The following is a 16,106-nucleotide window of genomic DNA, read 5'->3' on the forward strand; positions in this document are numbered from 1 at the left end:
TTCAAATTCTCGGAAATTATAAATAAATAAATAAATTTGTATTTTCCTCATTTCTCTTTAGCAGCTATGAGTACCATAAGTGTCGAATAACTGAATTAATCTATTACAACGAAGAAATCCAAAGGTTCCTTAAGTGTGGGGAATACACTAGCTCGACTAAAATAAAAATGAAATAAAATAAAATAAAATAAGAAATGTAATTCTTGTCATTTGTGGAGTTTAATACATATAAAAGAAAAATAAAACACTTTTTACAGAGTAATTTACACTAACCCTTACGGTCCACGAAATTAAAAAAATATAAAATCTAGGTAGACAGTTACATTCCAATTGGAAAAATCTTTTGCCCTCTGCCCCACATACTGTTGTAATAGATACGAGTGAGAAAAATGTAAGCTTGGAATTTAAATAATCAATACTTATGATGAATAAAAAGTCGAATAACATCCGACATGGGACCTAAGAGGAAAAAATCGATATCGAACCAGATTCGACATTGGACCAGTAAGGGCTAAAAGTTGTCCCACAGCATTCCCAGATCTGATACAGAAGCATCTAGGCTTCCTGACAGACTTACTCTTGCTAAGCATTTTTTTTTAACTAAGTTGTGAAATTCATTGACAAAGTACTGTTTATTTTATCCAAGTACCTACCCAGACATCCATATTCTTCTTCATTTATATTGATATATCAATATAAATGGAGAGGAAGAGGACAAGCGCCGCGGCAACGTTGGGTTAGACGCTTGACAGCGAAACTGGCGTCGCGGGTTCGATTCCCGCCAATAGCAAAATAAATATAAGAAAGATTTGTTTTCACTTGGTCTGGGGGTTTGTGATATTTTTTACATTTACCTTCCCTATCCTTACTATCCTACCTGCAGACAAGCCTTTAAAAGTAAAGGCGTTGTGGGTTGTTCATTTTAAAAATAAATGAAAATAATTTAAAAAACTAGAAAAATATTATAAAATCATAATATTGTAAACAAAAACCACTTTTTAAGGATTAACACTTCCTCTGCGATGGTGGGTCTGGTCAGACCCACCATCGCGGGAAATTATTGATTACGTAATAGGTAATTTGTTTACGTCGTTTTCCTTGAGTGTAATCGTTCTTCAAAAAATTACCTACAAATTGAGATACAAACGAAAATTATTGGACCAGATTCAAATGAGTTATTTAAAAAAAAAGAACAAATAAAATATCAAAAATCATATTGAGTAAGGTCAGTTGATCGCTATCAATGTGTTAGTGTGCCGTCTGCCGTGATTTTGAAATCCCAAAAACAAAAGCATACATTGTCAATCTTTGGCGATTGTTTCCGTTTATTGTTTTTTTTTATATTTGTTTTTAACTGATTTATTTGTTTACTTGTATGACGGATTAAATATCATATATATATAGACTATAAGGTAAATCTACATTTAAAAAATATTAATATTACAAAACACAGACCTTCACAATAAACTGTTTTATATTTGAACGATTTCTAGTTTTATTTTTTTTAAATCTTTTCGATACTTTACCACAATGGCAGGAAAAAAATAATTATCTCATGACGAGATTGAACGACTTTTGGACAGTTCTAAAAGTGAAAGAAAAGTGAGAGAATAGCGCAGATGACAGTGATTTAGAATTCAAAAACCTTAGATTCAGAATTTGAAAGTGCAACGGAAAACGTGGTTTTATAAGAAATGTCAGTAAGTGATAAAAACATCGATTTCAACAAGAAAAGTACCGATTGTCCTCTTATTTTTTGGTAACAATTTATTGGTCAATAATAAAATTAAATATCATACCTATTATGTCTAACGAACTTGTATATAAAATTTTTATAATAATTAGTTTTATTTGGTTTCGTACAAAATTGTATTCATAATTTCTAAAACCCGCAAAATGTTTATGTAAGAAATGGCGAACTTTAAATGAATATTTACACCATTTTGGGCAATTCCGTATATATTTTTCAATGAAAATTTAAATATTTTCACTGTATTTAAAATGAATTTTAATTGCATTATGGACAAAAATTTATCTTGAAATATTAACTCAAAATCCTAGAATCATTTTGTGGTTTTTGGAGCTAACTGCCACGTTTTATATTTGAAGATAATTACTTAGTTGCATTTTGTTAATAATTCTATCTGTTATGATGTTGACTTAAAATATAGTTATAAAATTAAAAACACTAATTATTTGAATTCAGTAAAAATAAAAATGTTTACAATCACTGCTTCATTGCCAACCATGCTACATGCGCGTGTGACATGCTCCGCGGTAGTAGTGAGTATATAAATTAGTTAGTCTGTGGTAGTGAGCCGAAGCGCGCGGTCGCGTTTGGATGTAAAATTATGCGCTTGGATAATTTAATTTCAAAACTATCAAAAACTTGAAAATTCTCATACAAAACTTATGACACATTATCCTATTGCTATGTAGGCTATTTTGAATAATATATAAAATATAAAAACCCGACGAAAAACGCCTAAAAGGCGATTTCTGTACTGGGTCAGATCAGACCCACCACCGCTGGGCGCGTTTTGTTTGAGGCCATCGCGCTTTAGGTGCTAGTTTGTATTCAGACCCGAAGATGGAACCATCTGTAGCTTCCGAAGCAAGTCGTTAAAATAAATATAACTCAATTGGGAAAAAAAGTGTTTTACAATGTCATCATGTCTTACCACAAAGTGAAAGCCGAAACAATAAATAAAATATAAATGATAATATAATGAAATCCTACAAAATAAACAAACAAAAAATTAAAATAAAACATTTTTTCCATGTACCGTTATGCAAAGTTGCAAAACCTCGGATCAAGAGTGGGCAACAGATTGTTTTAAAGACTGCCTCGAGGTACGTGTTGAATAATTTTACAGTAGCCTAAACCACACATAGATTTATTACTGTTATAAAATTATCAACCAGCACTATACAATGTGTAATTACGATATGAAGGCATCGCTTCTTACAGCTAAAGGGGAGATACATTTTCATCAAGCCATATGTAGGTACATGCAATATGTTACATAATTATTTTGTTGAGAATTCTGTTGTGGATAAAGCTGTCGACTCAATATTAAAATTAAATATGAAAATAAAACACAAATGATACCACTAACCAACTAACTAACCATCACGTTTATTCACCGCAGGGGTAGGCAGCGAGAATAGAACGCCACACCAATCTGAATTTGCACACAATTTGCTTCTTCTACATTCATATATCTTCTCATACATACACGCCGATTATTCCTAACTCCTTACCTGACCATAAGTATTTGCAAAATGTACTTGATAATGCAAAGATTTCCTCAGTCTTCCTCTGCATCTATCACCAATTACATTTGCCTCGTAAAGTGGTTTTATTATTCAATTTAAAATTAATTCACATGCCCAAACCATCTCAGCACACCTTTCTTAATAATGCTTATCTTAGCCTTACATTCATTATTTATTTCAAACATTAAAACATCTTTCAAATATCGTTTTGACGCACATTCATCTGAACGATCAAATATATATATATATATATATATATAAATATATATATATATATATATATATATATATATATATATATATATATATATATATATATATATATATATATATATATATATATATATATATATATATATATATATATATATATTTATACATATATATATATATATATATATATATATATATATATATATATATATATATATATATATATATATATATATATATATATATATATATATATATATATATATATATATATATATATATATATATATATATATATATATATATATATATATATATATATATATATATATATATATATATATATATATATATATATATATATATATATATATATATATATATCTAGTTAACCCACAACTAGTGACCTCAAATTCCTTGACGCAAATAACAAGATGGGGTCACAAGCACCCCGTTACCTATTATTAGCATGCAGGTGTAAAATGATGCAAAAACTCGAGGAAGTAAAACCCATAATTTGCCTTAATAATATATCTATCAACGTGTATCGCTGCAATTCACAGAAAAGCCCAAGATGGTAGAAAACGAAAAAAAACGCACTTAACCTGTTTGGCAAATGCCGTCTTTCCGTTCTACTACTTTAATTTTCATGGCAGATATTATCTCGAACGCCATATCCATATTTTGGAAAATGCTTTCAAAAGCTTGGCATTATTATTATACTACTGTATTTTTTATTTATACATTCCGAAATCCCTTTCGTTTAAAACCTCCTGCTGAATGTTACAGTAATCGCAAAGAATCCATCAAGATTTCATTTAACTGTTTCACCAAAACGGTAAAGCAAGAAAACACTATGTGAAAATGTAAAATCATTCGTATACGCGTAGATTTATTTGTAAGCCATGGATATAATTTTTTTTTACACATTGGTCAATATTATATGCCGTTTTCTTTTAGTGTAACAGGTGGGTTCATTTCTCGTTGCTTCGTTTACCTCGATCTTGACCGTCAGTAAAGCTCAGAACGTCACACAGAACGGTAATTGGGAACTCTATCTGAAACTGTGATTTTTTTTTAAATTTAAAATTTAAAATTCAATTTTGTACAAATTGGGTTTTTCGTGTTATTTTTATATTGCCTGAAATACGTGTGTTTTTTTTAATTAATTTCAAAATTCTATAGTGATAAGAAAGACACCCCCTACAATATGGATTTACGATTAATATTTGTAAGTATTTTTTAAATTTCTACAAAAAGAATACTTGTATTTTGGTATTTATTTTTGCTACGAAAAGTACTTGTTGATTAAATTAAAGTGTACTAATTTTATAAGTATATAAGATAAATACAAATAAAAAAAACTGATTCACAGACAATCATAAAGGAGTTTTTTTAACAATATATTTTATATATTTATATATTGGTAATTTTGATATATTATATTCAATTCGATTTATTTTATGGAATATATCAAAAATGCAAACATAATAATAATAGACATTTTCCATATTTTTGATTGAAGACTATGATAAAATGATTAAAAAAAGAATTTTACAAGTAGTCAAAAACAAGTGAAAATACAAACTATTCACCTGTTAGTGAGAATATTTGTAGTTCTCAAAACTAGTCGTGTTTACATTAATGAACTCTGAACTTGAAAAAGTGGTCTTTATTTAGAGTTGTATTTTTTAATTGAATCATCATTACTATTCCACAAAGAAAATGCTAAATCAATAAACGATGCAAATTTTATATATTTGCTATTAAAATATATTACGTCAAAAATTCAATGTATTAATTTTAAAAACGTAACTAAAAATAATAACCAGAAAGACATATTTTTTTTTGCTAATAAAAGATTTTTTTAATCAAATATACCTCACGCTTCAGTAACATTAATAATAACGTATTGTAATAATGGTTTTCTTTGATTTATTTCAAACACTCTCCTTAAACTTCCTGAAGACGATCGATAAAGTTGACTGATGTTTTTTAAAAGGGCATTAATTTTAATTATCGTTTCTTGTTGTTAGGAAATCGTAAAGAAAATGAAGTTATATATATATATATATATATATATATATATATATATATATATATATATATATATATATATATATATATATATATATATATATACAATATATACCCTTTTCAGGGTTTATTTATGAGAATGAAGTTATTTTTTTGATCGAATAAAGGTAAAATAAAAAGTATCTACATTATGTGACTTAAATATTCTTTGGCTGATTTCAATGGTGCATAGTGCACTGCAAGTTTAAGATAGAAATATATTACACAAGCTTGTACTAAATAACGTTTGCTTTTACGTGGAAATTGTATAACAAATATATTATGGCATGGTTTGAATGGGTGATTGATTTGATCTATTTAGATGCCCACGACTTCATCGGACACGTACATCTACATTCACAGCTACATATTAGTCAGCATTCTGGGTGTGTCTAAATCCTTGTTCAGAAATCTAGGTCTCTCCACATATGAGTTATTTTTACCTTTTGACATTTGAAAAACCATCACCATATCGCTCACTCCTTTCAACAACGTCATATATCAAAAAAACTTGATTTTTCAGGAGATCGTTTTTAAAAGATAAAAATGTAATACAATGTATTGAAAATAAATATCAAACCACTTACATTTTACTGTGCAACAGATATTTTTAGGTAAAACCTGAAGGTTTTTTCTCCATTTAAAAAATATTAAGAATATTAAAAAAATTCAACAATACCTTTTCTTCAAAATGCAAAAACAACACTTTCTGCCCTGTAGCGGGTAAATATTAAGTAAAAAAATATGCCGCTTTTGCTGGGATAGAGTACATTTTTCACACACCCCACAAGATTTATATACGAGTGTGTACGTTTTAAAAACAAATTGTGTGGTTAATTGTGTGGTTAGCAATCATGAGTAGAATGGTGATAGTAACACGTGTGTATTGTGATCACTCAACCAGCCTGAGGTTTCATTGAGAGCTTCATTTAAGAAAATGGAGCTACGTACATTATCCAAATTTATTATAATTATTATTATGACATGGTCGTAAGCCCAGTAAATACCCAGACTTCCATATTCTTCTTCATCTATGTTGAGATGTCAATATCAGTCACATAAACGTAATACTAACACTAAACTCACCTACATATTCACATGGTAGCATTTAAAGTGTAAAAAAGTATACTAAAATAAATTTAAAAAAAATATATATATCGATAAGTTTTCCACAATAAAAATCGATCCAGGATATTGAAAAAAAGATTCATCGCTCATCTATCTGAATTGTACTTAAAAAATACTTAAAATAAAGAAAATGAAAGGTATTCAAAATATTCTAAGTTGTCTACATGAATTATATATTTAAAATTTGTAACGTAAATCTGTTTTAATAAAATTAAACATAAACTTTAATTCGTTCAACATAGCCAGTCGTGATGTAACACATGATTAAAATATTGATTTGCATTATAATTTTAATTACGTGATACTGTTACATAATCATACCCATGAAACTATTAGGTAAAAGGTATGTCAAATCGAATGCATAGAATCATTCATCAGACACACCCTGTATAACACGCATATATATATATATATATATATATATATATATATATATATATATATATATATATATATATATATATATATATATATATATATATATATATATATATATATATATATATATATATATATTATATATATATATATATATATATATATATATATATATATATATATATATATATAATATATATATATATATATATATATATATAATATATATATATATATATATATATATATATATATATATATGTATATATATATATATATATATATATATATATTATATATATATATATATATATATATATATATATGTATATATATATATATATATATATATATATATATATATATATATATATATATATATATATATATATATATATATATTATATATATATATATATATATATAAATATATATATATATATATATATATATATATATATATATATATATATATAAATATATATATATATATATATATATATATATATATATATATATATATATATATATATATATATATTAAAGGAGTTATCTCCAATTAAAAGAGTTATTTTTCGTATTATTTTTTAACACCTCGACATAGATGAAGAAGAATATGGAAGTCTGGCATTTACGGGACTTACGACCGTCATAGGTTGGTTTATGTGAAATATTGAAATTGGATCATATACATAGAACTTGTGAGAATTTGAGTACTGTGTTTGTAGGATTGGTGAATTTTACACGTGTGTAAAGTGGTTGGTTAAACCAGCGTATGACGGATGTGAGCCCCGTAAATGTGTGTGTACATAATTATCAGCTTAAAATCAATCAAATCGTTTTTTTCTAAGAAGTTTTTTTCAGTTTTAAAAACGACAATAAACAAACAAAGAAGTAATGTTCTTATTGGCTAATATCCCCATCCCATCAAACATAATAATAAAATAATAAACAACACGTATCCATGAATCTAAAGCACAGGACCGATCAATCGGCCAATATAATACCATGATTGGCTCGACTGAATTTGGTGCAGGTCAGTAATCTCAGAGAATTTGTTGAAAACATGCACTATCGCATTAATTTAATCAATGCACTCACTGCGCGTTGATAATCTTAATAACTATAGTTTTTAAGTTATGTCAAGATTTTTCATTGATATCTTGACATAGATGAAGAAGAATATGGAAGTCTAAGCACTAACACGGATCACAAACTGTCATTGGCTGATACACTATATAACATTTACCATCCTACCCATGATTGACAACTGTAATACTCAAATTTGTAGGATTTTGAGTTTATGCTAAAATTGAAAAGATCTACTATATGTCACTTTTTCGGCAACATCTATGGTTAAAATTAGTAAGTTTTTTACTAGCAGAAACCTTCATAAACCCTAATTTAAAAAATAAAATAAAATTGAATATCAGTGTAAGCCGACATTTTGTATATTTAGTTCATCTTCGAGATGAACGGAGATTTTATTAATTAAAATATGGAACAAAGGCAAAATAAAGGAATGGGTAAATGATCAAGAGTTAATTCTATGAAAATTGTAAAATAGTTTATATTCTTAATTTTTTTTTGTGTGTATATTAGGTTGAAATGGATAAAAACGATAAAAATGTTTAATATTTAAAAAGAACTCCACCGACAAGACACACAAGGTGGCTTGGTTAGTCTCTGCAAAAAAATATTTTTAACATGTTTATAATTGTTCTTTAATAAAAATTAAATAAGTAAATGTATACAATTTATGTAAATAAAAAAAAGTAAAAAGATTTTTAAAATGATATGAATTAACAATAACATAACGCAACAATAAACTTATGACAGAACATCAAATATTTGGGGACCAAAAATTTCAATAATCTCCCCACAGATATATTTATAAAGCAGAATATATAAAACATATAAAAAATAAGTTAAATACTGTTTATGTATGCATGTTAATTAAAAAAATACATTTTTTTTACAAAAAAAACATTATGTCAGTAATTCATGTTTCACTTGGAAAATACTATTATTTCTTAAAATGTTTTGTGACACGTGTTTCGATGTATTTGATGTAAATAAATATTCTGATGTAAATAAAAATAAGACTTGACACTGGCAGAATCATCCTCTCACTGGGTGACATAAAAATTAATTAAAAAAGAAATTAAAAAAACTGACAATTAAAACATAATACATAAAAAAGTGTTTTTTTTATAGCAGACCTATTCTATTCTTGTAACATGACATGTTTATGATCTTTTTTTTTTAAACTACCTTATTCATGAAATATTTGGGAATATAATATTGGGAATAGAATATATAATCAAGAAAGGTGTGTTGAGATGGTTTGGACATGTAGAACGAATGAGTGAGGAAAGAACGGTAAAACAAATTTATGAGGCGAAGTTAGCGGGAAAAGAAGCAGAGGAAGACCGAGAAAAACATGGCACGATCAGGTGTGCCAAATACTTGAAAGTGCTCAGGTTAGGAGTCGTAACAATCGGCGGGCATGTATGAGGAGATGCATGAACGTGGAAGAGGCGAAGAATGTTTGCAAGGACAGAGTGGTGTGGCGCTCTATTCTCTCTGCCTACCCCTGCGGGGAAGAGGCGTGATGGTTAGTTTAGTTTTTTTTTTATAATATTGGGCATAACTGTTATTATTATCCAAGTCTTTATAAGAAAATGGCACTATAAAAATTACCCAAATTATTATTATTGGGTTTAAAATATTTGGGCATCTGGGTGCTGAATTTTCGCGACCAAATAATGTGGCTGTGCCCAAAAGTGACCCAAAAGTTTCCACATCCGGGTCGGTCACCTCTCATCATCGGGCCCGGTATATGGGCCAAGGTCGCGGCGAGGCGTTGAACCTGTGACGGGCGCTTCGTGGTTGAGATATTGACCGAGTGAGCGGCCCGCTATGCGCTAGGCGCCGAATCTCCCAAAACGTGTTTCGAGGCGCTGCGTTGGCCGAATGCGTGCTTATTACAAAGGAAAATAATTAAATATTATAATGAAGTTACGAGCTTCGACCTGTGTCTATAACGCAAACCTGTTTAAGCCGTAAATTGGAGATAATAGTTACGTGTACACTTTCATGATTTTTTTTCAATCGCATTTACTAAATTCAGATCCGTAATTCTGAGATATTTATGTTCGATTATTAGATTTACAGTAAAACCCCTCTCGATGATATAAACGATTATAGTCACCTGTACAAAATCTATCGGATTCAAGGACTTACTAAAACCAGATCAGTAATTCTGACATATTTATGTTCAATTTTTAGATATACAGTAAAACCCCTCTCGGTAAGATAAAAGATAATAGTTACCTTAATTTTTTATATGTTTAATACAATCATTGATTGATACTGATAGTGTATGTAGTACTGTTTTACTATTTTAAAAAATATATATATACATATATATATATATATATATATATATATATATATATATATATATATATATATATATATATATATATATATATATATATATATATATATATATATATATATTATATATATATATATATATATATATATATATATATATATATATATATATATATATATATATATATATATATATATATTTATATATATATATATATATATATATATATATATATTTATATTGTGCATTTTGTTGCAAAGCTTTGAACGTAGAGAACTAAACATGGTAATTTTGTTTATTTTACTGTATTTATTGAGTGGTTTTTTACTACATATTTTAAGGATTTTTTTATGCAGGAAAAACTTACTAAAGGTAACGAAATAATACACGTTTTCAATCTATTTATATATATATATATATATATATATATATATATATATATATATATATATATATATATATATATATATATATATATATATATATATATATATATATATATATATAATGAGGAAAAGTTTGAGAAACGCTGGAATAGTTAATACGTATTTAAATGATGTTTATGACCATTTGAATAGAATGCAGGAATGTGTGTCCCGTTACGATTATACAAACATGATGATTAGCACGATTGTCACTTTTGTGTCAAACTTGAGGAAATCACGTGTTCAGGGTGGCGCCGTGGCGTACTCGGGTAGACGTCGACTGCGAAACCTGCGTCGCGGGTTGGATTCCTGCCAAATATATAATTGATTCTAGAAATAATTTCAAGAACCGAATGGCGTAACGACTTCTTGTGAGGAGGTCGTTAATATTAGTCAATGTTAGGAAATAGTTAATATTAGTCGTTGAGGGGGTATATTTGATAGCCTGCAATATTATTTTCTTCAAACCAGCCAACATTTAACGTTATAGAAAGATTTTGCTTAAAATACCGTTTTTACATTGAAAATATGTTCAAGGCTTTATTCAAAATAAATATAAGGTTTTATTCAAAATAAATATATGGTTTTGAAAAGAAATGAGTTATCGAAAGGCAAGGAATTAAAAAAAAACAAGATATTTTTGCCATATACTTATGCATATTCTAAAAAAACAAATTCCAATATATTATACGTATGTATTCTAAAAACAAATTCAAAATCCAGTAGCGTACTAACTTGTATCTAAGAGTACACCTTTAATGTTATGAGGTACTATTTTACGAAGATGGCTCTATTATAAAGTCAAGTATCTCTTAACCACACCCAATGGTGCATAGGGCACTGCATCAAATTGCTGCAGTGTTAATTTGATCATCAATTACATGAAGAATTTTTTTTACAAAATAATCCACTGTCGCGTGACTGGTGATTGGTTTCCTACTTTCACTTATATGCATAACACTTTTTTCCGTATTATCTCCACAGGATTACAAATCTACTTTTGCATAGTGCATTCATTTTTTTGTTACGCGATATGCTCATCTCACGGTACTTGACTATGTTAATGTAGAGAAGTCAGTGGTTTATATATTTTCCTTCAAATTGCAAAAAAGAAATGCATTATTTTGAACCGTATCTGATTTGGCTATTTATTTCACTTTTGTTTTCGAGCAAAATGTTCTGTTTCTAAAGTGAATATGTTATTCTACTTTTCAAGTGAGCTATTTTCATCAATGAATGCCACATACAATAAATTAAGTAGGTACAGTAATTTTAGAAAATAAAGTTCTTGGTAAATTAGAGAATTTTGGTTTCAAATATCATTTTTATATTGATATCCTAAATAACATTTTATTTCATTTTTATTTGTTCGGGAATTTTACAGCTTAACATTTAAAAAAGTATAATATAAAAATAGTTACACTAACAATCATAAACATAACATTACATTAACAAAAATCGTTACATTTAATAAAAATAAAGCCAATTAAACAATTTTACATTTCGCTCACTCCTTTCAAGAACGTCATAAATCAAAAAACTCGATTTTTCAGGAGAACGTTTTTAAAGTTTAAAAATATAACACAATGTACTAAAAATAAATATCAAGCCACTTATTGAACTTTTTACTGCGCAACAGATCTTTTAAAGTAAAACCTGAAGGTTTTTTCTCTATTTGAAAATATTTAGTTTATTTTAAAAAATAATTAAACAATACCTTTTCCTCAAAATGCAAAAACAACACTTTTTGCCCTGTGGCGGGTAAATATTAAATTAAAAATATGCCGCTTCTGCTGGGATATAGTAAATTTTCTGGGCATTCCGAAAACATGCACAACTGAAAATTGAAAAATTTTGATTTATGACGTTCTTGAAAGGAGTGAGCGATTTATGTTATAATAACTATTAAAACATTAAGATATAAAAAGAATAAAGAAGAGTGGGAGTGTGTGTGTGAGGAAGGGAGTAAAATGGTAAGGGTATGGTATAAAAAATAGAATTTGCAGGAAGGAAAAGGAAAGGACAGGAATTAATGACAGTGGTTAAAGGATTTTTTTCTACGTTAGAAGATTTGATAGGAATAAGTCTTAAGATATTTGGAAGTCTGGGTATTTTTTTAACGACCATCTTTTTAAATTACAGCCTTAATTAATTGGGCTTTTTTTGTTGAAATATCAATCTAGATCAGAGGTTCCAAACTCTTTTGTCTTGTAGACCCGTTGCCATGTTTTTCAATTTTGGGTAGTCCCCCGTCTTACATGATATTTTATTTTTATCTAATTCATTAACTTCAAATGTATTTTTGACAGCCGGTGTATGTAGTGCTACCCACATTGAAATATTAAAATTTATGATGGTAGTGAAGTGTAGTGAAAATTAAAAACCACACATGTTAGGTTTTATACATTTATATATTAAATTCAAATTAAAACATAGACTCCTTGCAAGTTGTCGTAGACCCCTGGGGGTCGACATAGACCACTTTGGGAATCACTGATCTAGATGAAGAAGAATATGGAAGTCTGGGCATTAACGGGGCTTACGACCGTCATAGGTTGGTTAAAGTCATCACTTTACACACATGTAACATTCAAAATGTTGTAAATAAATTAACTGGTGAAATTATAGGCAAAAAAAAAATTAAAGGATATTTTCTACACCAAGTATTTGGACACACTCGAAATGTTGTAAATTAGGCATTCGTTGCAAGTCAGTGTAAAGTCTCGCGTGAAAAACAAACCAAACATTGTCACGTGAATCATTATTTAAATCTGGTAGAAAACGAGATTTTCGTCGAGGTTTGTATTTGGGTCAAATTCACAAGGAATTTACTCGTTTACTGTTGTGTCGTATATCATTATCGGACGATTTTGTAAGCAAAATAGTCGAATACATCGTTAAAATAAATTAAGAAAATGAATTTTTCATGAATTATTTCGGCAGTTACTTTCTGGTAATATCTATCAATGTTTAATTTAAGCTTTTCAACATTCACCAATTCTACCCATTATTGACAACCACACTACTCAAATTCTTGGAAGTGCTATATATATATATATATATATATATATATATATATATATATAAATATATATATATATATATATATATATATATATATATATATATATATATATATATATATATATATATATATATATATATATATATATATATATATATATATATATATATATATATATATATATATATATATATATATATATATATATATATATATATATATTTGAACCGATTTTGAAACATTTTTCTTGAATCACTAGAACTTCACTAGAGACATCTATTGGTGAGATGAAAAGAAGCTTTTTACTAAGCAGAAACTCTTTTATTAGTATGTGGGGTCCGAATCCTGGATTATAATCACACACATCGCTCACTCCTTTCAAGAACGTCATAAATCAAAAATCGACACTTTTCAGTTGTGCATGTTTTCGGAATGCCCAGAAAATTTACTATATTTCAGCGAAAGAGGCATATTTTAAACTTAATATTTACCTGCTACAGGGCAGAAAGTGTTGTTTTTGCATTTTTAAGAAAACGTATTGTTAAGTAATTTTTTAAAATATACTAAATATTTTTTTAAATGGAGAAAAAAACCTTTAGATTTTACCTCAAAAGATCAGTTGCACAGTTAAAAGTTCAATAAGTGGCTTGATATTTATTTTTAATAAATTGTATTATATTTTAAAACTTTTACCCTGAAAAATCACGTTTTTTGATTTATGACGTTCTTGAAAGGAGTGAGCGACATGAGAAACGCCAGAAAATTTCATTTTCATTTTTATTATTTAAGCTTATAATTTGACCTGATAATTTATTTACAACATTTTGAGTGTATCCAAATACTTGTTGACAAAAGTAAACAAAAAAATTGTTTTTGTGAACATGTATTTGGACACACTCAAAATGTTGTAAGTAAAACTTGCATTAAAATATGTTATTGAATGCTTCAGATAACGATATTGACATGTTATAACTTCCAACTATTAATATCGTCGTGTGACCGACATGTCAGGCGTCAGGCGTCAGGCATCAGGCATCAGTATGTTACACGTGTGACGTCAGGCACCTACTTAACGCCGAAGGACTTTTGGTGATCGTAACGGTTATGCGGAATGTAAGCCTTACCGTTACACTCACAGAATATTAATTTTATTTACTGTCGTCGATATTCCTGATACTGTTACTCTGTATGCTCTCACACTCTTTTGGAATTGCAGAAGAGACACGTTATTATTTAAGGCAATTCTAACAGTTAAAAATATAATTGTGTCACTGTTTTGAAATACGTATGGTTCACTCCAATCAACAACGTCATATATAAAAAATCGTCAATTTTCAGTTGTGCATGTTTCCGGAATGCCTAGAAAATGTATTTCAGCAAAAGTGGTATATTTTTAACATTTTTTATTTGATTTAGTAAAAAATGTAAAAAATAATAATAATTAACAGAGACATTTATGAAATGTACATATCGCTCACTCCTTTCAAGAACGTCATAAATCAAAAATCGTCAATTTTTAGTCGTGCATGTTTTCGGAATGCCCAGAAAATGTACTATATCCCAGCGAAAGAGGCATATTTTTAACATTATATTTACCCGCTACAGGGCAGAAAATGTTGTTTTTGCATTTTGAAGAAAAGGTATTGTTTAATTATTTTTTTAAATAAACTTAATGTTTTTCAAGTAGAGAAAAACCTTCAGGTTTCACCTTAAAAGATCTGTTGCACAGTAAAAAGTTCAATAAGTGGCTTGATATTTATTTTCAATACATTGTGTTATATTTTTAAACTTTAAAAACGTTCTCCTGAAAAATCTAGTTTTTTTGATTTATGACGTTCTTGAAAGGAGTGAGCGATATGTAAAATTCATCTCGTATTATTTTATTTTTATATTCATAACATTTAAGTGTGTCCAAATACTTGTCCACAAGTCTTTTCTCTACTAAGGAGTCATTTCTTAATTTTGTTGACATCTCAACATAGATGAGCAAGAATATGAAAATTTGGGTATTTACAGGGCTTTCGACCTGTTATAGGCTGGTCAAGTGGTCACTTTACACACGTGCAACATTCATCATTCTACCCATGATTGACAGAACTCTTCGATATATCATCAATCTTAATATGAGTTCACAACAGCCATCTATGTTGGATTGAGAAAACTTTTACTCAGCAGAGAC

At 28.0% G+C, this 16,106-nt stretch overlaps 1 protein-coding gene across 1 annotated transcript in view; it reads left to right on the top strand.

Annotated features, from left to right (window-relative positions):
- The first annotated feature begins 4,527 nt into the window (after positions 1–4,527).
- Positions 4,528–16,106, top strand: part of LOC148301447 (uncharacterized) — a 29,514-nt gene continuing 17,935 nt past the window's right edge. Inside the window, exon 1 of the mRNA XM_088273238.1 lies at positions 4,528–4,723. Within this exon, the coding sequence (XP_088129364.1) occupies positions 4,703–4,723 (21 nt within the window). The 5' untranslated portion in view covers positions 4,528–4,702. The remainder of the gene's footprint in view (positions 4,724–16,106) is intronic.

This window comes from Brachycentrus maculatus, unplaced genomic scaffold, assembly GCF_059751285.1.
Source record: "Brachycentrus maculatus isolate JH-2025_06_01 unplaced genomic scaffold, ASM5975128v1 h1tg000562l, whole genome shotgun sequence".
NCBI lineage: Eukaryota > Metazoa > Arthropoda > Insecta > Trichoptera > Brachycentridae > Brachycentrus > Brachycentrus maculatus.